The sequence below is a fragment of the Amblyraja radiata genome, chromosome 15 (genome assembly GCF_010909765.2).
Source record: "Amblyraja radiata isolate CabotCenter1 chromosome 15, sAmbRad1.1.pri, whole genome shotgun sequence".
In the NCBI taxonomy this organism is placed as follows: domain Eukaryota; kingdom Metazoa; phylum Chordata; class Chondrichthyes; order Rajiformes; family Rajidae; genus Amblyraja; species Amblyraja radiata.
In genome coordinates, this window is record NC_045970.1 from 37,942,722 (window position 1) to 37,967,088 (window position 24,367).

Genomic DNA, 24,367 nt, shown 5'->3' on the forward strand with positions numbered 1-24,367 from the left:
TCACACTCGTTCTGCATTATCCCACTGTCTCATCCACTCCCCATACATCAGGGCCAATTTACAGAGGCCAATTGAGAGAGGGAGAGGGAGTGTGAGTGTTAGAGGGGAGTGGGTGGGTGTGGGTGTGAGAATGGAGGGCGTGAGGGTTGAGGAGGAGAGAGGGGAGGGGAGAGAGTGGGAAGGGAATGTGAGAGAGGAGAGAGGGGAGGTGAATGTGCGAGAGAGGAGGGGAGAGGAATGGAGAGGAGTAAGTGAAAGAGAGAGGAAGAGCAGAGAGGGGGAGGGAAACGTGAGAGGGGGGCGGGTTGTGTGAGCGAGGGGCAGGCGGGGGAGGTGGTGAGGGGAACGGAGGTGAGGGATGGCGTAAGATGAACGCGCGGGGAGAGAGTGAGTGAGGGAGAGGGTGCGTGTGGGGAGCGCCGGGGCGGGGGGAGTGAGTATGAGAGGGGGGAGGATGAGTGTGAGGGAGGAGGGGTAATTGAGAGGCTGGTCCCCCCCCCGGTACTAACACTATCCTCGGGACATTTTTACAATTTTACATAAGCCAATTAACCTCCAAACCTGTACATCTTTGGAGTGCGGGAGAAAACCGGAGCTCCCTGAAGGCCCCGTCCCACGTATACGTCATAGTCGCAGCAGGTTGCCAAACATAACAAAGGTTGGCGCCTGTATAGTCGTGAGTAGTCGCCCAAAGAGTCGTGCCTTATTCTGGTCGCTGCTGGATTTTCAACATGTTGAAACATTTTCGGCAACCTGCTGCGACTATGACTGGTGCCGGCAAGTCGCCGAAAAAAATGGCGTAAGTGGGACAGACCCTTGAGAAAACCTACTCTGTCACAGGGAGAACATGCAATCTCCGTACAGGCAGCACCCGTAGTCAGGATCGAACCGGGGTCTGTGAGGCAGCAACTCTACTGCTGCGACACTGTACCGCCTTTGAATGATGTTGCCAGGTGATTTGCTTCCAGCCTGTGTTCTGCAGTTTGAGAGATTTATTTTCAGCAAACATTGGTTCTGGGCCTTGAGTTTATTGAGCTGTTATCTATTTGCTGGGATGACTGTGTACAGACTCACCCATTGACACGACTGCTTGTGGAGGGATTAGGCTGTTTACACCCAGTTATAGCAAGAGCTGGTGGCGGGGACGTGGACCTGAACTCCCTTTGTCTTCCATTCATCCCTGTAATTGGTTTCACAATGGTTCAGCAGCTGCTGGTCCACCGCCTCTCTCTGTTAATTATCCTCACAGTCTGAGACTGACCTTTCGAGCCTATTCCAACCTGGGAGCGCAGGAGGAGGAAGGGTGATCTTATAGACGTGCATAAAATCATGAGAGGAATAGATGGGGTAGAGAGTCTCTTCACCAGAGTAGGTGAATCGAGAACCAGAGGACATAGGTTTAAGGTGAGGGGGGGGCGGGGGAAAGATTTGATAGGAACCTGAGAGGCTACTTTTTTATACAAAAGGTGGTGGGTGGATGGAACGAGCTGCCAGAGGAGGTAGTTGAGGCCGGGACTGTCGCAACATTTAAGAAACATTTAGACAGATACATGGATAGGACAGGTTTAGAGGGATAAGGGCCAAACGCAGGCTGGTGGGACCAGTGTAGTTGGGACACGTTGGTCAGCATGGGCAAGTTGGGCCGAAGGGCCTGTTTCCACACATTGTGACCCCCCCCCCCATCTCCTTCCATCTCGATCTGCCAAGGCCTGCTGGATCTCCTGATTGGCAACCATTTTAACTCCCCTTCCCATTCCCACACTGATGTCTCTGACCTGGGCCTCCTCCATTTGAGTGATGGACCTCCTCCATTCTAGGCCTCCTCCATTTGAGTGGTGCGGCGGTGGAGTTGCTGCCTCACAGCGCCAGAGACCCGGGTTCGATCCTGACTACGGGTGCTGTCTATACGGAGTTTGTCCGTTCTCCCCTGTGATCGCGTGGATTTCCCCCGGGTGCTCCAGTTTCCTCCCACATCCCAACGACGTACAGGTTTGTCGGTTATTGGTGGCTTTGATAAAGATTGTAAATTGTAGGATAGTGTTAGTGTACGGGATGGTTGACTTGTTCCCACGCTGTGTCTCCAAACTAATCTAAACATTGCCAGAGTGAGGCCACACGCAAACTGGAGGAACGGCACCTCATTTCCCACTTGGCCAGCTTACAAGCCAACTGTACGAACATTGAATCCTCCAATTTTAAGTAGTTACTTAACCCTCCCCCTCCCTGCTTCTTCTCTCAAACCCCTCACTCCCCCACCCCCCCTCCCTGTGCCCACCTGAACTGCAGCCTATTTCTCCCCCTCACCTCCCCCTCCTCTTCCACCTACATTCCTCCCTCCGGCTTCACAATTCGCAGCTCTTCAATCCCTTTGTCTCACAGCTTCCCTCTTTCTACTCTAGCCTTTGTCCAAGCATCTGCCATTCAACCCCCCCCCCCTCCCCCCTCCCCACCCCCCCACCCCCCAACCTCTATCGATCTATTAGCTCTCAGGTTTTATCCTGCCCCTCCCCTCTTCCCGCTTTGTTTTACTTCCTCCCCCCCCCCCATTATCCGCCCGAAAAAAGGTCTGACTCAGAAAGTCATATTCATGTTCAGAGATGTTGTCTGGCCCATTCAGTTACTCCAGTACTTTGTGTAATTTTTTTTAAGCCAGCATCTGTTCCTTGTTCCTTGTTCCTTGTTTCTATCCCTCCCTCTAGCTTTACATTTCACTCCTCGTCTATGAGAGAGCATTCCTGCGCTACTATCTACCTCATTGAAGACCCGCGGACTATCTTGGTTCGAACTTTACGGGCTTTATCTTCCACTGAGTGTTATTCACGTTATTCCCTTTATCGTGTATCTGTGCACCGTGATGGCTCGATTGTGATCATGTAGTCTCTCCGCTGACTGGTTAGCGCGCAACAATAAAGCTTTTCACTGTACTTCCGTACGCGTGACAATAAACTAATCTAAACTCAACATCACACAATGTTAGTCCCACCTGCCTGCGTTTGGCCCATATCCCTGTATTCCTTTCCTATCCATCTACCTGTCCAAGTGTCTTTTTAAATGTTGTTATAGTACCTGCCTCAACTAGCTCCTCTGAGTGAAAGTATGAGCTTGATGAGTGTGTGTAAGTTCTGTTTTTATTTTAGATTTCCAGTTACCAGATGTTTAAAAAAAATACTGTAACAAGGATAATTTGCTCATTAAGGAATCCAGAATCAAGGGTCACAGTTTAGTTTAGTTTAGTCTAATAATACGTGGACTTTATCTTGTATTAATGGGCCTGTAAGCTGCTGCAAGTAAGAATGTCATTGTTCTATTAGGGACTTTAGACTTTATAGATACATAGAAACATAGAAAATAGGTGCAGAGGGAGGCCATTCGACCCTTCAAGCCAGCACTGCCATTCATTGCGATCATGGCTGATCGTCCCCAATCAATAACCCGTGCCTGTCTTCTCCCCATATCCCTTGGTTCCACCATCCCCTAGAGCTCTATCTAACTCTCTCTTAAATCCATCCAGTGATTTGGCCTCCACTGCCCTCTGTGGCAGGGAATTCTACAAATTCACAACTCTCTGGGTGAAAAAGTTTTTTCTCACCTCAGTCCTAAATGGCCTCCCCTTTATTCTAAGACTGTGGCCCCCGGTTCTGGAGCGTGGAGCACAATACAGCGTGGAAACAGGCCCTTCGGCCCATTGAATCCACGCTGACCAGTGATCCCTGTATACTAGCACTATCCTACACACACTCTAGGGTCAAGTTACAATCTTAACTGAAGCCAATTAGGCTACAAGACTGTACGGCTTTGGAATGTGGGAGGAAACGGGAACACCGGGAAAAATCTCACGCGGCCAAGGGGAGAATGTACAAACTCTGTCCTGACGGCACCCGTGGTCAGGATCAAACTGGGGTCCCTGGTGCTGTGAGGTAGCAACTCTACTGCTGCGCCACTGTGCCACCCCGAAACGGTGGACCATTTAGCTTATTATCGTCACATGTACTGGGGTACAGGGAAAGCTTTCGTTGCAAACTAGCGGGACAAATCGTATCATACAAGCTTGAAGTCATTAACCAGCCGATTCAGGAACAGCTTCTTCCCCTCTGTTAATTAGGCTTCTGAACGGTCCTACCTTAAGCGAGGGTGCTGACCTATTCACCTCTCCCCCATTGTGGATATTGGACTCTGTCAATGCTGAGAACGATATTCTGCACTCTGTATCTTCCCCTTTGAACTTGAGTTTGACTGGATTATGTTTAAGTCAGAGATACAGCACAGAAAGAGGCCCTTCGGCAAACTGAGTCCACACCGGCCATTGACCATTCATTCAGATGGCACAATGGGCTAAGTGTTCGGCTGGCAACCGGAAGGTAGCCGGTTCGAATCCCGCTTGGAGTGCATACTGTCGTTGTGTCCTTGGGCAAGACACTTCACCCACCTTTGCCTGTGTGTGAATGTGTGTGAGTGATTGGTGGTGGTCGGAGGGGCCGTAGGCGCAGATTGGCAGCCACGCTTCCGTCAGTCTGCCCCAGGGCAGCTGTGGCTACAGAAGTAGCTTACCACCACCGAGTGTGACTGAGGAGTGAATGAATAATGTGATGTAAAGCGCCTTGAGTATTAGAAAGGCGCTATATAAATCCCATCCATTATTATTATTATTACATTATCCCACTTGCTCATCCACCCCTCACAGTTTACAGAGGGCCAATTGATCTACGAAGCTGCACGTCTTTGGGATGTGTAAGGAAACCGGAGCACCCGGAGGAAACCCACCAGGTCGCATGGAGAACGTGCAAACTCTGTACAGACAGCACCGGAGGTCAGGATGGAAGCCGGGTCTCTGGCAGGCAGCAGCTCTACCCGCTGCGCCACTGTGCCGCCCACAACTGTGAATCTCTTGCAGCACAAAGCAGCAGCGTAACTGTGTGGGTTCCCTGAAGCTTTGCTGACATCTGTTTCACATGAACCAGATCTTTGCTGACAACAATATCTCTCTAACCCCACTGCTACAACTTTCACTGTATTAAGGCAAACACACGTACTGATGGGGCTGGATTTAAGTCCTTCCTTTGGATTTCAGAATTCAGGGCATCACAATGACGCAGTGGTAGAGCTGCTGCCTTACAGCGCCAGAGACGCAGGTTCAATCCTGACCTCGGGTGCTGTCTGTACGAAGTTTGTACATGTGGCAATGACTTCCACAGATTCACCACTCTCTGGCTAAAGAAATTCATAAGATCATTAGTTCATGTCATATGAGCAGTAGTGTGCCATTTGGCCCATCTAGTCTACTCCACCAGTTAACCACGGCTGATATATCCTTCCATCTCAACCCTATTCTCCTGCCTTCTCCCCGTAACCTCTGATGCCCTTACTAATCAACAAGCAATCAATCTCCCCTTTAAAAATACTTGGCCTCGATCATCATCTGTGGCAATGAATTCCACAGATTCACCACCCTCCGGCTAAAGAAATTCCTCTCAACTCCTTTCTAAAGGTGCGTCCATTTATTCTGAGGCCGTGCCCTCTGGTCCGACTCTCCGACTCTCCCACTCGTGGAAACATCCTCTCCACGTCCACTGGATGTTCCCGATGTTGGGGGAGTCCAGAACCAGGGGCCACAGTTTAAGAATAAGGAGTAAGCCATTTAGAACGGAGACGAGGAAACACTTTTTCTCACAGAGAGTGGTGAGTCTGTGGAATTCTCTGCCTCAGAGGGAGGTGGAAGCAGGTTCTCTGGATGCTTTCAAGAGAGAGCTAGATAGGGCTCTTGGGACGACAGATGGCACAATGGGCTAAGTGTTCGGCTGGCAACCGGAAGGTAGCCGGTTCGAATCCCGCTTGGAGTGCATACTGTCGTTGTGTCCTTGGGCAAGACACTTCACCCACCTTTGCCTGTGTGTGAATGTGTGTGAATGTGTGTGAGTGATTGGTGGTGGTCGGAGGGGCCGTAGGCGCAGATTGGCAGCCACGCTTCCATCAGTCTGCCCCAGGGCAGCTGTGGCTACAGAAGTAGCTTACCACCACCGAGTGTGACTGAGGAGTGAATGAATAATGCGATGTAAAGCGCCTTGAGTATTAGAAAGGCGCTATATAAATCCCATCCATTATTAAAAATAGTGGAGTCAGGGGATATGGGGAGAAGGCAGGAATGGGGTACTGATTGGGGGTGATCAGCCATGATCACGTTGAATGGCGGTGCTGGCTCGAAGGGCCGAATGGCCTAGTCCTGCACCTATTGTCTATTGTCTATTGTCTATTGTCTATTGTCACTCCATCTGAGCCTTTCATTAATCCCAGTGGACAAAGGCTAGTTGTGTGCATGATGGCTCAGCTATCAGTACCTGCACCTCTGGTGTTAGCTCCACTGCAGAGATGTGAGCCTATAATGAAGGCCATCTCCATTGCAGTGTGGAGGAAGTGCAGCACTGTTGCAGGGACCTTCTTCCCATAAGATGCTAATAATTTCTCCTCTTAGGCCAGAGTTAAAGGCTCCAGAACACACTTTCAATTAGAGTGAAGACGCTCTCAACAAGCCAATGTCTATTAATACGGGCGGCACAGTGGTACAGCGGTAGAGTTTCTACCTTACAGCGCCAGAGTCCTGGGTTCGACCTTGACTACGGTGCTGTCAGTATGTAGTCTGTACGTTCTCCCTGTGACTTGCGTGGGTTTTCTCCAGGATCTCCGGTTTCCTCCCACACTCCAAAGACGTACAGGTTTGTAGGTTAATTGGTTTGATATAACTATAAATGTTCCCTAGTGCGTGTAGGATAGTGCTAGCGTGCGGGTATCGCTGGTCGGTGCGGACACGGTGGGCCGAAAGGCCTGTTTCTGCTTTGTATCTCTAAACTAAATTAAACTATTAGAGTCATAAAGTTTATATGGAAACAGGCCCTTCGGCCCAACTTGCCCACACACTGACCATCATGTCCCATCTACGCTAGTCCCACCTGCCTGCGATTGGCCTTCGTCCCTCCAAACCGTTCCTATCCATGTACCTGTCCAAATGTCTCTTAAACGTTGTGATAGTACCTGCCTCAACTACCTCCTCTGGCAGCTCGTTCCATACACCCACCACCCTTTGTGTAAAAAGGTTACCCCCAAGGTTCCTATTAAATCCTTCGACCCTCGTCTTAAACCTATGTCCTCTGGTTCTCTTCTCTCCTTATCTGACTCCCTTTTGTCTCCTCTTCACCTCTAGCCTTTGGCACTTACTCCACCCATCTTCCAATCAGCCCCCTCACCTGTATCCACTTATCACTTGCCAGGCTTTGCCCCATCCCCATCTCTCTTTTCCAACCCCCCCCCATTTCCAATCAGTCGGAAGTAGGTGCCCAACCCAAAACGCCGTCTGTCCATTCCTTCCATAGATGCTGCCTGGCCCGCTGAGTGCATCCAGCACTTTGTGCTTTGCTCAAGATTCCAGCATCTGTAGTTCCTGGTATCCCCATAGCATCGCCTTAGACAGGTCCAAAACATCATCTGTCCATTTCCCTCCACAGATGCTGCCCGTTAATTAGGAGTTAATAGGAAAGAGGTGCAATAAAATGGGATCAGTGTAGGATTAGTGTAAATAGATGGTCAGGGCAGACCCGATGGGCTGAAGCGCCTACTATCAGGTTGTAAGATTATTTTCCATCTTATAAATATAGGATGGAAACAGGCCCTTCTGCTCACCAAGTTCACGCCAATCATCGATCACCCATTCGCATTATAGGAGTAGAATTAGGCCATTCGGCCCATCGAGTCTACTCCGCCATTCAATCATGGCTGATCGCTGCCTCCTAATCCCATTTTCCTGCCTTCTCCCCATAACCCTAGACACCCGTTCTAATCAAGAATTTGTCTATCTCGGCCTTAAAAATATCCACTGACTTGGCCTCCACAGCCCCCTGTGGCAATGAATTCCACAGATTAACTACCCTCCGAATAAAGAAGTTCCTTCTCACCTCCTTTCTAAAAGAGCTCCCTTCAATTCTGAGCCTATGACCTCTGGTCCTAGACTCTCCCACCAGTGAGTGAAATCTCTATCTATGCCTTTCATTATTCTGTAAGTTTCAATGTGGTCCCCCCTCAACCTTCTAATCTCCAGCGAGTACAGGCCCACTGCTGTCAAACGCTCATCATATGCTAGCCAACTCATTCCTGGAATCATTGTCAAACCTCCTCTGGACCCATCTCATTGAAGACCCTCGGACTATCTAGACTTTACTGGACTTAATCTAGCACTAAACGTTATCCCCTTTATCCTGTATGTGTATACTGTAGACGGCTCATCCTTCCTCAGAAATGGTGCCCAAATTTGTTCACAGTACTCCAAATGCAGTCTGACCCGCACCTTGTATGTATGCCTAGTTGTACGTTAGCCCATTTTTGCATCCTACACACTAAGGGGCAATTTACAGCTGCCAATTAACCTACTTTGGTGCATGTCTTTGGGATGTGGAACAAAACCGGAGCACCCGGATAAAAAGCCACGGGGTCACACCGAGAACGTGCAAACTCCACACACAAGACAGAATCTGAGATCAGGATGTAACCCGGGTCTCTGGCGCTGTGAGGCAGCAACTCTACCGCTCTGCCATTGGGCCGTGCAACATGCTGTATCAATTCTATTTTATCTCATCCACTCCCTGCACACTTGGGACAATTCTACAGAGTTTAGTTTAGTTTAGTTTATTGTCATGTGTAACGAGGTACAGTGAAAAGCTTTTGTTGTGCGGAAGGGCTACACATGATTACAATTGAGCCGTCTACAGTATACACATACAGGATAAAGGGGATAACGTATAGTGCTAGATTAAGTCCAGTAAAGTCTGCTTCTAGATAGTCCAAGGGTCTTCAATGAGATAATAATAATAATAATGAATGGGATTTATATAGCGCCTTTCTAGAATACTCAAGGCGCTTTACATCGCATTATTCATACACTCCTCAGTCACACTCGGTGGTGGTAAGCTACTTCTGTAGCCACAGCTGCCCTGGGGCAGACTGACGGAAGCGTGGCTGCTAATCTGCGCCTACGGCCCCTCCGACCACCACCAATCACTCACACACATTCACACACATTCACAGTAACTCGGGACCGCTCTCCAGTTGGTGAGAGCATGGTTTAGTTGTCTGATAACAGCTGGGAAGAAACTGTCCCTGAATCTCGAGGGCCAATTAACCTACAAAACCTTAAATTACTTAAATGCTAAGTAGAGACAGTTGAGACTTTTATTCATGGGGTCATAAGGACACGTACAGAAGAGGCTGATGCTGAATCACAAGAAAATATGCAAAACCCTAAACCTTGAAGGCAGTAATTTCCTCGCTGTCATCTTGAAGGACTATTTCACTCCATCTGTACATGTTCAAAGCTTAAAACTATAATTGAAAGAAATAAATAACTAACAGCTACTACTGCCTCCAACCATAAATAGTGAGTTCCTAAACCTTGCCTATGTGTAGGAAGGAACTGCTGATGCTGGTTTATATCGAAATGCTGAGTTACTCCAGCACTTTGTGTCTTTTATAGAATTTAGTGGTACATTGCTATGGTGTTATAGTTACAGAGAAAGTGCAGTTTAAAAAAGTGCCACGTCTGCAAGGAGGTAGGTTGGAAGATCAGGACTACATCCTGGCTTATGGGCGTACCGCTCCGTAGTCTGAGAACAGCGGGGAAGAAGCTGTTCCTGAATCCTAGTGGTACGTGCTTTCCAGGTTTTGTATCTTCTGCCCGACCGGAGAGGGGAGTGTGTGAGCGGTCCTTGATTATGAGTCTGAAGAGGGATCCCGACCCAAAACGTCACCCATCCTTTTTCTCCAGAGAAGCTGCCTGACCTGCTGAGTTACTCCAGCACTTTGTGTCTATCTTTGGTATAAACCAGCATCTGCAGTTCATTGTTTCTACACGTTGATTATGTCGGTTGCTTTGCAGAGGCCAGCGTGAGGTGTGGATGGAGTTGGGTGGGAGGAGAAGGCATGGATGTGGATGAAAATGACAGCAATTGCAAATTCCATCCATTATTGGACTGGAAGTCGAAGTAGGTCAGGGCACACCAGGGAGAGGTGGAGGCAGGTCCTGGTGTGAATCAGGTCACTGAGCGGCAGCTCTCCTGACCAGCTCAGATTCATAGAGTTTTAATTTTAGGCTCTTGGTGATCTTAAGCTCAGTTTAAATCAAGTGGTGGATCTATCACAGCCGCGGCTTTAGCAATACATGCACTGGGGTTCAATGAACGAGGCCATCACAGCAAACACACGCGCACACACACGCAAACACATACACACGCAAACACACACACATGCAAGCACACACACATGCAAACACACACACATGCAAACACACACACATGCAAACACACACGCAAACACACACACATGCAAACACACACACACACACACACCTAAACAGACAGACACGCACACATATAAACAGACAGACACATAAACAGACATGCATGTAAACACACACACATACACGCATGCACATAAGTACACAGAGATATGCACACACACACAGTTGCATACACAGACAAACATGCACATACAAGCATAGACAGACAATCATATACAGACACACATGCATACACAAACACAAACTAACATATACAGACAGAAACATATAGACATACACACAGGCACACAAACACATGAACACACAAACACACACAGACAAACATGTAGACAGATGGACACACATATAGTCACACAGCCAAACAACCATGTACACCGTCACGTGCACACGTACACGTACACAGACATACACATATACATCAACAAACATGCACACATTCAGAGCACAGACACTTACACAAGCACATACATATTCGCCCACACATATTTTCACCATATACCCACACACTCAACACTCAACACTCACGCAACCTAAACTAAACAAACACGTTTGTTCACATACATACAGTATAAAACATCCCAAAGGCAGACTTACAAACACTCTCACACACACTCACAAATACATCTCCCACAAATTCTCTCTCCCACATACAAGCACAGATCCCATACAAACATTCACACACACACAACGTCATCTCCAACAATCACTCTCACACTCACACACATACGCTTACAACCCCCCCACACAAAACACTGTATTTTCTCTCACACAGATCATCCACAAACACAAATCCCCCCACTCAAATATTCTCTTTCTCTCTCTCTTGCACACACACATCCACCACAAACACTCACTCATACTCACACTCTCACACTCACACTCTCACACTCACACTCACACTCACACTCTCACGCTCACACTCACGCTCACGCTCACACTCTCACTCTCACTCTCACTCTCACTCTCACACTCACACTCACACTCTCACGCTCACGCTCACACACTCTCACTCTCACTCACACTCTCACTCTCACTCTCACGCTCACACTCACGCTCACACGCTCACACGCTCACACTCTCACGCTCACACTCTCACTCTCACTCTCACACTCACACTCACACTCACACTCTCGCTCACACGCTCTCACGCTCTCACACACGCACTAAGCACTCTGCTGGCTGAGGTTGGTCTTGTGCAGCTGATATGTACCATCGAGTCTGTCGTTCCCTTGGCAACCCTATTAGTATTTAATTCGCTGAAACCTCGGGCAGATGTGTGTGTGTGTGTGAGTGAGAGTGTGTGTGTGTGTGTGGTGCGTGGGCTGAGAGAAAGGCACGGGGGAGAGAGAGAGAGAGAGAGAGAGAGAGAGAGAGAGAGAAAGAGAAACGTCAATTAAAACAAAACAATCTGAGACTTGCAAGAGTCAGGACTGCAAGATTTGATTGAAGATCACCGCAGCCCGGCTGACTGACGGGAAGGAAGAGGTTTATTTCTAAGCAGAGAGGGGAGAAGGGTAGGCCGGGACTAAGTCACGGAGTGCCTCCAAGACTCTCTTCCCCACTATTGGCGATCCCGCCGACTCTCCATCGCCGAAGATAATTTATTTTGTATGTGCATCCGCCGACACCCATCCTCCTCCCTCGGCCTGCGATCACAATGAGCGTTTGTAAGAGGCGATGCAAGAGGCAGCTGACCAAAGTGGCCCGCTTCTTCTTTAGGTTCCTGACGGGCACTTTGAGCCAAGGTAAGTGTCTGCTTGGAGCTGCCTCTCGCCTCCCCTGACCGTGGCATCGCTGGGCTCTTCCCCAGTGGGTGCGGGGTAGGCTGGAGGCTGCTTCAAAGAGTCAGCACAGGATTGAATGGGCTGAATGGTCTCAGTCCGTGCTGTTGTTTTCACTTGTGTAAGAAGGAACTGCAGATGCCGGTTTAAACCGACGATAGACACCAAAATGCTGGAGTAACTCGGCAGCTCAGGCAGCATCTCTGGAGAGAAGGAATGGGTGACGTTTCGGGTCGAGATGGGCTGAAGTATTGTCTAAAGAAGGGTCTCGACCCGAACCATCACCCATTCCTTCTCTGCTGCCCGTCCTGCTGAATGTCTCCAGCATTTTGTGTCCATCTCCACTTGTGTTACTGGATGGTGAATTTGCGATAAGCTTTTTAACTCAGTCTGCATCGTTGACGCGATCCCGAATTCTGTTTTTATTACGAGTAGGAAGGAACTGTAGATGCAGGTTTACGCCGAAGATAGGCACAAAATGCTGGAGTAACTCGTAGCGGGTCAAGCGACATCTCTGGAAGAAAGGATTTGGTGACATTTCCGGTCGAGACCTTTCTTCAGACGCCTTCAGAAGAAGGGCCTCGACCCGAAACGTCACTTACTCCGTTCCTCCAGAGATGCTGCCTGACCCGCTGAGTTTCTCCAGCATTTTGTGTCTATCTTCTATTTGATCAGGATTGGGAATCTATCTAATCTTGACCTGATCTATTTTCCTGGTGATCTGATGTTTATCTATTGAAGGTGGAAATGCAATGTTCAAGAGACTTGGTTTTTTTTATGGGGGGGGGAGGGGAAGGGGGAGGGGGGGGGGGAGGAGAGGGGGGGGGGACTGCAGAGGGGAGGGGGGGGGGGGGTTGTGATTCAGGTTTTTGCTGGAGATGGGGGTATGGGAGGGGGACGAAAGCAGGCAAGGATGGAATGGATCTGCGTTTATTGGGGTGGGGGTGGGGGTGGGGGTGGGGGGGGGGGTTCAGTGGTGGGGTGCCACTTTACGGTGCCTGTGATGTTGTCGCTACAAATAACATGGGGCATGTTTGGGGCTATCGGGAATGACAGAGGTGTGTGGGGAGAGAACTGGTAGGGAGAGGGAATGAGGGGTTGGGAGTGGGAGAGGGGGGAGCAGCTGCTTATTTGGTCCTCCTGTCCCATAGTTGTTGAGATTTTGCTCATCTCCCCCCCTCCGCCCCCCCTCCACCCCACTCCACCTCACCTCGCCTCCTTCAATTGCCTCCCCACCCCTGAAAGAGATTATGGGTAGACACAAAATGCTGGAGTAACTCAGCGGGACAGGCAGCATCAGGTTACTCCAGCATTTTGTGTCTACCTTTGATTTAAACCAGCATCTGTAGTTCTTTCTGACACACAAGAGATTGTGGGTGTTGGGAGCCTTTATAGAGTCAGTCATACGGCGTGGAAACAGGCCCTTCAGCCCAACTTATCCTCACCGACCAATATGCCCCATCTACACTAGTCTCACCTCCCTGCATTTGGCCTATATCCCTCTAAATCCATCCTACCAATGTACCTGTCTAAATATTTCTTAAACATTGCAATAGTACCTGCCTTGACTACCTCCTCCAGCAGTTCATTCCGTACACCCATAACGATTTATGTAATTTGTGTAAAAAAAGTACCCATCGGGTTCATACTAAACCTTTCTCCCCTCACCTTAAACCTATGTCCCCTGGTTCTCAATTCCCCAACTCTGGGCATTTACCCAATCTATTCCTCTCATGATACTGTACACCTCTATAAGATCACCACTCATCATCATGTTCCAAGGAATTAAAGTCTTAGCCTGCTCAACCTCTCGCTATGGTTCAGGCCTTCGATTCCTAGCAACATCCTCGTAAATCTTCTCTGCACCCTTTCCAGCCTGAGCACATCTTTCCTATAGCATGGTGATCAAAACTGAACACAATACTCTAAATCTGGCCTCACCAGAATTTTAAACAACTGTAACATGACCCCCCAATCTCTATACTCAATAGACACTAAATGCTGGAGTAACTCAGCGGGTCAGGCAGCTTCTCTGGACAAAAGGAATCGTTGATGTTTCGGATTGAGATGCTTCTTCAGACTGAGAGTCAGGGGAGAAAATGTACAGAGATCCAGTGTGGAAACTGGTCCTTCGGCCTACCAAGTCCACGCCAAGACAGTGATTACCCCAGACTCAAGCTCTAATGTACATACTAGGGACAATTTCCAATTTACAGAAGCCAATTAACCTACAAACCTGTACGTCTTTGGAGTGTGGGAGGAAAACGGAGCACCCGGAGAAAACCCACAAAGTCGCAGGGAGAACGTACAAACTCCGTAAAGACAGCACCCATAAGCAGGGTGTGAGGCAGCAACTCTACCGCTGCGCCACCGTGCCACCCGATGATAGTAGGTGTGAAATGAGAGCATGGGTAGGCAGTGTGGGTCTTTGATGATGTTGGTTGCCTTTTTGAGGCAGTGACTCTTGTAGATCCCTTTGATGGTGGTGTGGTCAGTACCTGTGATGGACCGGGCAGTGTCCACCACTCCCATGGCTAAGTAAGCCGTGAATCTAGGGGCAGCAATGGAGCAGGCGCGATGTTGACTGCAGACTTCCTTTCCTGGAGAACACTGGTGAGCCAGATGGGCTTTTATGACAATCCAGTCATTCTATGGTCAGTATTTTTCAGACAAAAGATCCAGATATATTTCATCACTTGAATTTAAACTCTTGGCTAAAATGGTTGGATATCAACTGAGGCTTCTGAATCCACAGTCCAGAATTTCACCAAGGTCCAATAACTTAACTACAACGACAAGACACAATAGTCACAGTGCCAGAGACACAGTTTCGATCCTGATTACGATGATGTCTGTGCACAGTTTGTACGTTCTCCCTGTGGCCGCGTACGTTTTCTCCGAGTTCTCCGTTTTCCTCCCACATTCTAAAGATGTGCATGTTTGTAGGTTAATCGGCCTTCTGTAAATTGTCCCTTAGAAACATAGAAACATAGAAACATAGAAAATAGGTGCAGGAGTAGGCCATTCGGCCCTTCGAGCCTGCACCGCCATTCGATATGATCATGGCTGATCATCCAACTCAGTATCCCATCCCTGCCTTCTCTCCATACCCCCTGATCCCTTTAGACACAAGGGCCACATCTAACTCCCTCTTAAATATAGCCAATGAACTGGCCTCAACTACATTCTGTGGCAGATAATTCCAGAGATTCACTACTGTCTGTGTGAAAAATGTTTTTCTCATCTCGGTCCTAAAAGACTTATCCTTAAACTGTGACCCCTTGTTCTGGACTTCCCCAACATCAGGAATAATCTTCCTGCATCTAGCCTGTCCAACCCCTTAAGAATTTTGTACGTTTCTATAAGATCCCCCCTCAATCTTCGAAATTCTAGCGAGTACAAGCCGAGTCTATCCAGTCTTTCTTCATTTGAAAGTCCTGACATCCCAGGAATCAGTCTGGTGAACCTTTTCTGTACTCCCTCTATGGCAAGAATGTCTTTCCTCAGATTAGGATCCCTTATGTGTTGGATAGAACTACTGTGAACGGGTAATCACTGGTCGACACGGACTCGGTGGGCCGAAGGGCCTGTTTCCAATCTGTATCCCTGGAACTATAAAAAGACCTGCTTTAGGAGTGTGTAATGGGACAGTGTAGAGGGATCTTCACTCTGTATCTAACCCGTGCTGTCCCTGCCCTGGGAGTACCTGGTAACATTATTAATTTGGGTGGCAAGTGAGCAGGAAACAGTTGAATTGAAAGTGACTGATGCACTGATTGCTTCTCCCTGGTATAAATATAAAACATCAAATTAGAGAGTCTGAGAAATGTCAGAAGACCTGGATCAAAAGCGAATATAATCCCATAAAATATTCAATCCCTAATTAAAACACAGCTAACTAAGAATAGTTAATAACATCATCATTCTTCCCAAGCATCTTGGCTCTAAGCAGTTCACGAGACCATGTTTGGAAGCAGTGCCTAGTGTTCAAGGCATGTTTTTAAATGGGTCCTGTCCAGTTTATCAAGTTGCAACTATCACAATAATGTGCATTTATGCGGTGCCCTTTTAAAGTGGTGACATGCCATCGGATACATCAGAGAAGCATTTTTTATCAGATAGAAATTGACACACGGTTTAGTCAGAATCCTAAAGGAGGGGCAGGAAGTGAGATAAAGAGAGCGAGAGGTCAGAGAGTAAGAGATGTAGAGAGAGAGAGGGAGAGATGTCGAGAGAGAGAGAGAGAGAAGAGTGCGAATGAAAGATGGAAAAAGAGTAGGAAATAAACGGAGGAAGAGGTGAGAGGGAGGAGAGAGAGAGAGGGAGAGGAGAAGGGAGGGGCAAGGAAAGGAGAATGGAGAGGAGAACGAGAGTAGTTGGGAGAGGGAGAGAAAGATGAAAAGCAATAGTAAAAAAGAGAGAGAAAGAATGGGATGAGAGTGGGAAAGAACAAGAGAAGAAGGGGAGGGAGAGGAATAAAGAGATGGAGAGGGAGAAAGGGATAGGGAGAGAGGGACAGAGGGTTAAGAAGGAAGGGGGAGGAAAGGAGAATGGAGTGGGGGAGAGAGAAAGAGAGAGAGTTGAGAGAAGGAGAAAGGGAGAGAAAAAGAGGAAAGCGACAGTGAAAAAAGAGAGATTAAAAGGAGAGGGTGGGAGGAAAGAACGCAAAAATGGGGAAAGAGAGAGAGGAATAGAGAGGGAGGGAGAGAAGGAGAGGAAGAAAGGAGAGTAAGAGATAAAGAAGGAGAAAAGGATAGAGGGATAGAGAGGGAGGGTGAGTTAAAGGGAGAAAAGGGCAGAGATAGAGAGGAAGAAAGGGGAAGAGAGAGAGGGAGAGATCGAGAGGGAGAAAGGGAGAGAAAGGGTTTGGGGAAAGAACTGAACCATTCCAAGAGGAATGAGACATGACAGGGTGTCGATGATAATTAGATGATGTGAGAATGCTGAGAAGCTGTGGCAGATACACACACACAGGTACATCACAGGCCTGTCTCATCTCATTGCCCTGGGACTGATTAACTTCCTGGACCATGTCAGAATGGACCCACATTGGTGGGACCAGATGGGAACAGGTTGGCAGACGTCTCCTGCACCAGTGAACCAGTCGGGCTAGAATGACAATATGATAGTTTGTAATCACTATCCTAAAAACTAGCTGCTTTTGTGTTAAACCTAGAATAGTGACTGCATTTACATTTCACACCTACCACGGCAGGATCTCAACCCATGGTGTCTGAGTGTTAAATCTAGCCTTCTGGTGTTGATTCCAGTAACTTAACCCTTGCTCCTCCAATGTAGTCCCTGGATCCAAGGTGGCACAGCACAGGAGTAGCACAGTACAGGGGTGGCACAGCACAGGGGTGGCACAGTACAGGAGTAGCACAGTACAGGGGTGGCACAGCACAGGGGTGGCACAGCACAGGGGTGGCACAGCACAGGAGTAGCACAGTACAGGAGTAGCACAGTACAGGGGTGGCACAGTACAGGGGTGGCACAGTACAGGGGTGGCACAGTACAGGGGTGGCACAGCACAGGGGTGGCACAGTACAGGGGTGGCACAGCACAGGGGTGGCACAGCACAGGGGTGGCACAGTACAGGGGTGGCACAGTACAGGGGTGGCACAGCACAGGGGTGGCACAGCACAGGGGGTGGCACAGTACAGGGGTGGCACAGCACAGGGGCGGCACAGCACAGGGGGCGGCACAGCACAGGGGGCGGCACAGCACAGGGGTGGCACAGTACAGGGGTGGCACAGCACAGGGGTGGCACAGTACAGGGGTGGCACAGCACAGGGGTGGCACAGTACAGGGGTGGCACAGTACAGGGGTGGCACAGCACAGGGGTGGCACAGCACAGGGGTGGCACAGCACAGGAGTAGCACAGTACAGGGGCGGCACAGCACAGGGGCGGCACAGCACAGGGGGCGGCACAGTGGTGCAGCAGTGGGAGTTGCTGCCTCACAGCCAGTGGCGGACTGGCCAGGGTGTCAGCTTGCCCAATGGCAAGTGGGCCCCTGATGAAGTGATAGCAAGTTGATGGCAAGTGGGCATCTGTTAAATGATAGCATTGTAGTTGTGGGTGGGCCCCCTTTGTCTCCTGGCAACCAATATTTTTAGACCCAGTCCGCCACTGCTCACAGCACCAGAGACCCAGCATCGATCCTGACTACGGGTGCTGTCTGTGTGGAGTTTGTATGTTCTCCTTGTTCCCGCGCGGATTTTCTCCTGGTGCTCCGGTTTCTTCCCACGCCAAAGACGTACAGGTTTGTAGATTAATTGGCTTCTGTAAATTGGAAATTGTCCCTTGTGGGTAGGATAGTGCAAGTGTTCGGGGTGATCGCTGGCTGGCATGGGCTCGGCGGGCCGAAAGGCCTGTTTTTGCGTTTTATCTCTAAAGTCTCAACATAGGGCAGCTGAGGGTCTCCTGACAAGAGAGAGAGCAAAAACTGAGGATTCAATGTCACACCTATCATAGAGTAACAATAGACAATAGACAATAGGTGCAGGAGTAGGCCATTCGACCCTTCGAGCCAGCACCGCCATTCAATGTGATCATGGCCGATCATCCACAATCAGTACCCCGTTCCTGCCTTCTCCCTATATCCCATGACTCCGCTATTTTTAAGAGCCCTATCTAGCTCTCTCTTAAAAGCATCCAGAGAACCTGCCTCCACCGCCCTCTGAGGCAGAGAATTCCACTAACACAGCACAAAACAGGCCCTTCAGCCCAACTCGTCCATACTGACCTAGTATCGTGTACAATTTTGGTCACCCTGCTTTAGAAAAGATGCCATTAAGTTGGAAAGAGTGCAGAGAAGATTCACGAGTATGTTGCCAGGAATCGAGGGCCTGAGATATAGGGAGAGGATGAGCAGGCTTATTCCTTGGAGCACAGGAGGCCGAGGGGTGATCTTATAGAGGTGTATCAAATCATGAGGGGAATGGATAGCATGAGTCCTTTAACCAGGGTACAGGGATCAAGAGCGAGAGGGCATAGGTTTAAGGTGAGAGGGGAAAGATTTAATAGAAAGCTGTGGGGCAACTTTTTCACACAGAGGGCGGGCGGGTGTATGGAACAAGCTGCCAGAGGAGGTTGGTGAGGCAGATAATATCACAACATTTAAAGGACATTTGGACAGATACGTGGATGGGAAAGGTCGAGAGGGATATCGTCAGTGAGGAGGGACTAGCTTCATTGCAGCCTCTTGGTCAGCATGAATAAATTGGGCCAAAGAGCCTGTTCCCATGGTCTTTGACTCTATAAGTTGCCAACCTGAGCAAATCCTCCGTACCTGATTCGGCCCAAATCCATCTAAACTTTTCCTACCCGTCCATGTACATGTCCAAATGTCTTTTAAAAGTTTGAATTATATCCACTCCTCTGGAGCTCATCCCACACACCCACCACCCTACCGTGTGAAAATGTTGCCACTAAGGCTCCCATTGAATCTTTCCCCTCTCGCCTTAAACCTATGCTTTCTAATGTTAGACTGGTGGATGAGCAAGTGGGATAACAAAGGACTAGCGTGAACACATTGTGTCTATCTTTGATTGAAGAAGGGACGTGACCGGTAATGTCACCCATTCCCCTTCTCTCCAGAGATGCTGCCTGTCCCACTGAGTTACTCCAGCATAGTCTATCGTCTATTTTGTGTCTATTACCTATCCACGTTCAGTTCATTTTCAGTTTATTGTCACGTGTACCGAAAAGCATTGGATGCGTGCTATATGACCAGTTCTCCGGGGATGCTGTCTTACCCGCTGCGGCCCCCCAGCACTTTTCTTTTTGTTAAAGCCGACATCTGCGGTTCCTTGTTTCTACATCGGGGAGGTTAACATCCCGATGCTCTCTTGCTGCCTCCCACCCTCCCATCCGCCCGCCCTCGGGCTCCTCCTCCTCCTCCCCTTTTCCTTCCTTCTCCCCCCCACCCCCCATCAGTCTGAAGAAGGGTTTCGGCCCGAAACGTCGCCTATTTCCTTCGCTCCATAGATGCTGCTGCACCCACTGAGTTTCCCCAGCAATTTTGTGTACCTTTGGTTTTTAGTGTGTGACTGTGGGGTGGTGGTGCTGTAAAGTGCTGTGTATTATTGAGCAGCACATTGTGTGTCTGGTGTTATACATCGCAGCACATTGTACTCTTGGGCACGAAACACGGCTGATAGACTGAGGCAACAGATGTTGGATCACAAGTTGGATTTATGCGTAAGTTGATTGATTCCACCGCGCTGAGCAGGGGATATGTAGGCCAGACTCTGGCTTTCTCGTTAACCCTTTGTAGACCAAAGGTTCTAATGTGTAGGAAGGGACGACACATGAACTGAACTGCCGATGCTGGTTTATAGCGAAGGCAGGCGCAAAATGCTGGAACAACTCAGCGGGTCAGGCAGCATCTCTGGGGGGGGGGGGGGGAAGGAATAGGTGACATTTCCGGTCGGGACCCTTCTTCAGACTGAAAGATAGAGGTGGGGGGAGGAGGAGGGTGGGGGAGGGAAGAACTGGAGGCGAGACCTTTCAGAACAAACCTGGGCTGTCAACAGATTACCTCAGGAAGGGTGGAGTCCATAAAGGCCCATTGGTGGCTGGGGACAGTGTGCTAATGAGAGGTATACAAGGAAGCACAACAGTGGATCTGGTAGGACGACTAGGATGGGGGAGATAGGGGGGAGAGGAATGCAAGCGATAATTGACGATCAGCCATGATCACAATGAATGGCGGTGCTGGCTCGAAGGCCGAATGGCCTCCTCCTGCACCTATTGTCTATGTTACTATGTTTCTATGTAATTGAAATCAGAGAAATCAACGTTCATATTGTGGGATGTAATCTTCCCAAGGGGAATATGAGGTGCTGTTCCTCCAGTTTGTGTGTGGCCTCACTCTGACAGTGGAGGAGGCCCAGGGGGAATGGGTGACATTAGAACCACCCCACATTCATTGAGAGTGGGCGTGCAGGTGCAGCAGGCAGTGAAGAAAGCGAATGGTATGTTAGCTTTCATAGCAAAAGGATTTGAGTATAGGAGCAGGGAGGTTCTACTGCAGTTGTACAGGGTCTTGGTGAGACCACACCTGGAGTATTGCGTACAGTTTTGGTCTCCAAATCTGAGGAAGGACATTATTGCCATAGAGGGAGTGCAGAGAAGGTTCACCAGACTGATTCCTGGGATATCAGGACTGTCTTATGAAGAAAGACTGGATAGACTTGGTTTATACTCTCTAGAATTTAGGAGATTGAGAGGGGATCTTATAGAAACTTATAAAATTCTTAAGGGGTTGGACAGGCTAGATGCAGGAAGATTGCTCCCGATGTTGGGGAAGTCCAGGACAAGGGGTCACAGCTTAAGGATAAGGGAGAAATCCTTTAAAACCGAGATGAGAAGAACTTTTTTCACACAGAGAGTGGTGAATCTCTGGAACTCTCTGCCACAGAGGGTAGTCGAGGCCAGTTCATTGGCTATATTTAAGAGGGAGTTAGGTGTGGCCCTTGTGGCTAAGGGGATCAGAGGGTATGGAGAGAAGGCAGGTACGGGATACTGAGTTGGATGATCAGCCATGATCATATTGAATGGCGGTGCAGGCTCGAAGGGCCGAATGGCCTACTCCTGCACCTAATTTCTATGTCTCTATGTTTCTATGTTTAGGACAGAAAGGTCAATATGGGAATGGGAAGGGGAGTTAAAATGGTTGGCAACCGAGAGATCACATGGGCCAAGGCAGACTGATCGCAACTGTTCAGTGAAGGATCTAATATCTCTGTTTTGAATATTGTTGGAATATGAGCTTTATTCTGATTTAACATAGTATTTTATTCTTACACTACTCCCAGGGCAGGGACAGCACGGGTTAGATACAGAGTGACGTTCCCTCTACACTGTCCCACCACACACTCCAAGGGCAGTGTTAGGCTTGGGGCATTGGGAATGGAAGAATTAGGATGCTAAAATCTTGTGTTTTCTGCACAGAGGTAGAGTTACTTTGCTGATATTCCCTAAATACAAAGAGGTGAATTGTGCAGAACCAATTACTGTGTGCGCGTGTGTGTGTGTGCATGCGTGTGCGTGTGTATGCGTGTGTGTGTGTTTTACTTCCTGAAGTTCTCGCTGCCTCTGTTAAGGAATGCGTGCGCGTGTGTGAAATTACCAAAGGAGGCATCAAGTCAAAGATCAATTTGCAGAGAGGAAGGCCTGATTATTGGATGTTAATTGGATGGCATTAAACAGCAGCTGTGGTGAATTATCCCAAGATGAAACATCGCTGGGCTGCTCAACCTCCCATTACAGTCACCGCCAACTAGCCATTAACCTCCTGAATTATTGATATCAGGAAAACTCTCTCAGTCAATCTCTCTCTTCTCTCCCAATTTATCTTCACAGTGATGCTCATTATAGTCAAGCCTCTCCTCACCTTTGACCCTCCCCCCCCCCCCCCCCCCCCCCCGTCCTCCCTCCCCCTCTCTGTGCTGAGGCTGAGCCAAGGAATAAGCTCTCTACTCCCTCCTTCCTCAACGCCGTGAAGCTGTGGGAGTGCCCGTATGTGCACACTCGTGCCCAAAGATCTTAGAGCACTGCTCTAAGATCTTTGCCCGTGCCTGTGTCCGAGTCTGTGTGTGCGCACGCACACTTATAGGATGTACATCAGTGCATGCTTACATCTCTATGTGTGCATATGGGTGTTTGTGCGTCAGTACAAGTGTGTTTGGTGTATGTGCATCAGTGTGTACATATATGCAAATGTGTGCATGTGCCTGCTTGTGTGTGTGTGTGTGTAGGGGCATGAACATATGTATCAGTGTGTATGTTTGCATGTGTGTGCACATATGTGTGCACGTATGTCTGCATACGTGTGTGCATATTTGGGTGTGAGTTCATAGTGTGTGCACATGTGTACGTGTGTGTGCATTAGAATGCTTGCATATGTGTCTATACGTATGTGCATGTGTTTTTATGTGCAGTTTACGTGTGTGTGTGCGCGTGTGTGCGTGTGCGTGTGCGTGTGTGCGTGTGTGTGCATTAGAATGCTTGCATATGTGTCTATACGTATGTGCATGTGTTTTATGTGCAGTTTCCATGTGTGTGTGTGTGCGCGCGTGCGTGTGCGTGTGCGTGTGTGGTTTGGCTTTTTACATTGGAGTGAGTGCTAAGAAGCAAATCATTGGCCCAAATAATTGACCATTGACCCAAAAATGAGTGAAGTTATTCCAGCTTTTTGTAACCAAGCATGTAACACCAATAGTTGCCAATTATTTTACAATTAGTGGTTGCTGTCACCTACCCAGTGTAGGAGAGTATCAAGAACCAAGGGACATAGGTTGAAGGTGAAAGGGAAAGATTTATCAGGAACCTGAGGGGCAACATTTTGCTACAGTGGGTGTATGGAATGAGCTGCCAGAGGAGGTCGTTGAGGCAGGTACTACCACAATGTTTAAAAAACAATTGGACAGGGACGTGGATAGGAAAGGTTTAGAGGCATATGGAGCAAACGCAGGCAGATAGGACTAGTATAGATGGGCCATGTTGGTCAGCGCGGGCAAGATGGGCCGAAGAGCCTGTTTCCATTCTCTATGACTCTAACCAACCTCCCTTCCATTGACTCCATCCACACCTCAAGCTGCCTCGGCAAGGCCACCAGCGTAATCAAGAACCAGTCACACCACCGTCACTCCCTCTTCTCCCCTCTCCCATCAGCCAAGAGATAGAGAAGTGTGAATCTAGTTCAAGGGTTCCCTACCAGGGGTAAATTTCACCTACCCAGGAGGTATATTTGTAGATTCTGGATTTGTACATATATTTTCTCATTGACTGACTGTGTTTGGTTCTGGTATACCGGTATCTGTTCTTCATTAGTTGTTCATAAATAAGTGAAATAACATTGTTATGTGCTATTAAAGTTGCCTGGGCTAAACGGGATGAAAAAGGTTGGGAACTCATGATGTAGTTGATGATAGGACTGTTCAGTTGCCTGATAATAGCTGGAAAGAAGCAGTCCCTGAATCTAGAGGAGTGCGTTTTCACACTTCTGTACCACTTGCCCAATAATAGCTGGAAGCCAGTCCTTGCGATGCCAAGAGTTGTTCCGGGAGGTCTCTTGCTGTTGTCCGGGAGTATCTATAGTTTAGAGATACAACGTGAAAGCAAGCCCTTCGGCCCACCGAGTCCGGGCCGACCAGTGATCACCCCGTATACTATCACTATCCTACACACTAGGGACAATTTACAATTTTTACTGAATCCAATTAACTTGTAAACTTGCATATATTT

The 24,367-nt window shown here is 48.6% G+C and overlaps 1 protein-coding gene across 2 annotated transcripts in view; it reads left to right on the forward strand.

The window, feature by feature from the left end:
* The window catches only part of kcnip2 (potassium voltage-gated channel interacting protein 2), a 211,443-nt gene that overhangs the window by 72,937 nt on the left and 114,139 nt on the right, over nucleotides 1–24,367 (forward strand). The window contains exon 1 of one of the 2 annotated variants that reach the window (XM_033034088.1): nucleotides 11,675–12,078. The exons of the other annotated variant lie outside the window; for it this stretch is intronic. Within the exon in view, the coding sequence (XP_032889979.1) occupies nucleotides 11,991–12,078 (88 nt within the window). The 5' untranslated portion in view covers nucleotides 11,675–11,990. Of the gene's footprint in view, nucleotides 1–11,674; nucleotides 12,079–24,367 lie in introns of those variants that run through there. 2 annotated transcript variants of the gene reach the window in all.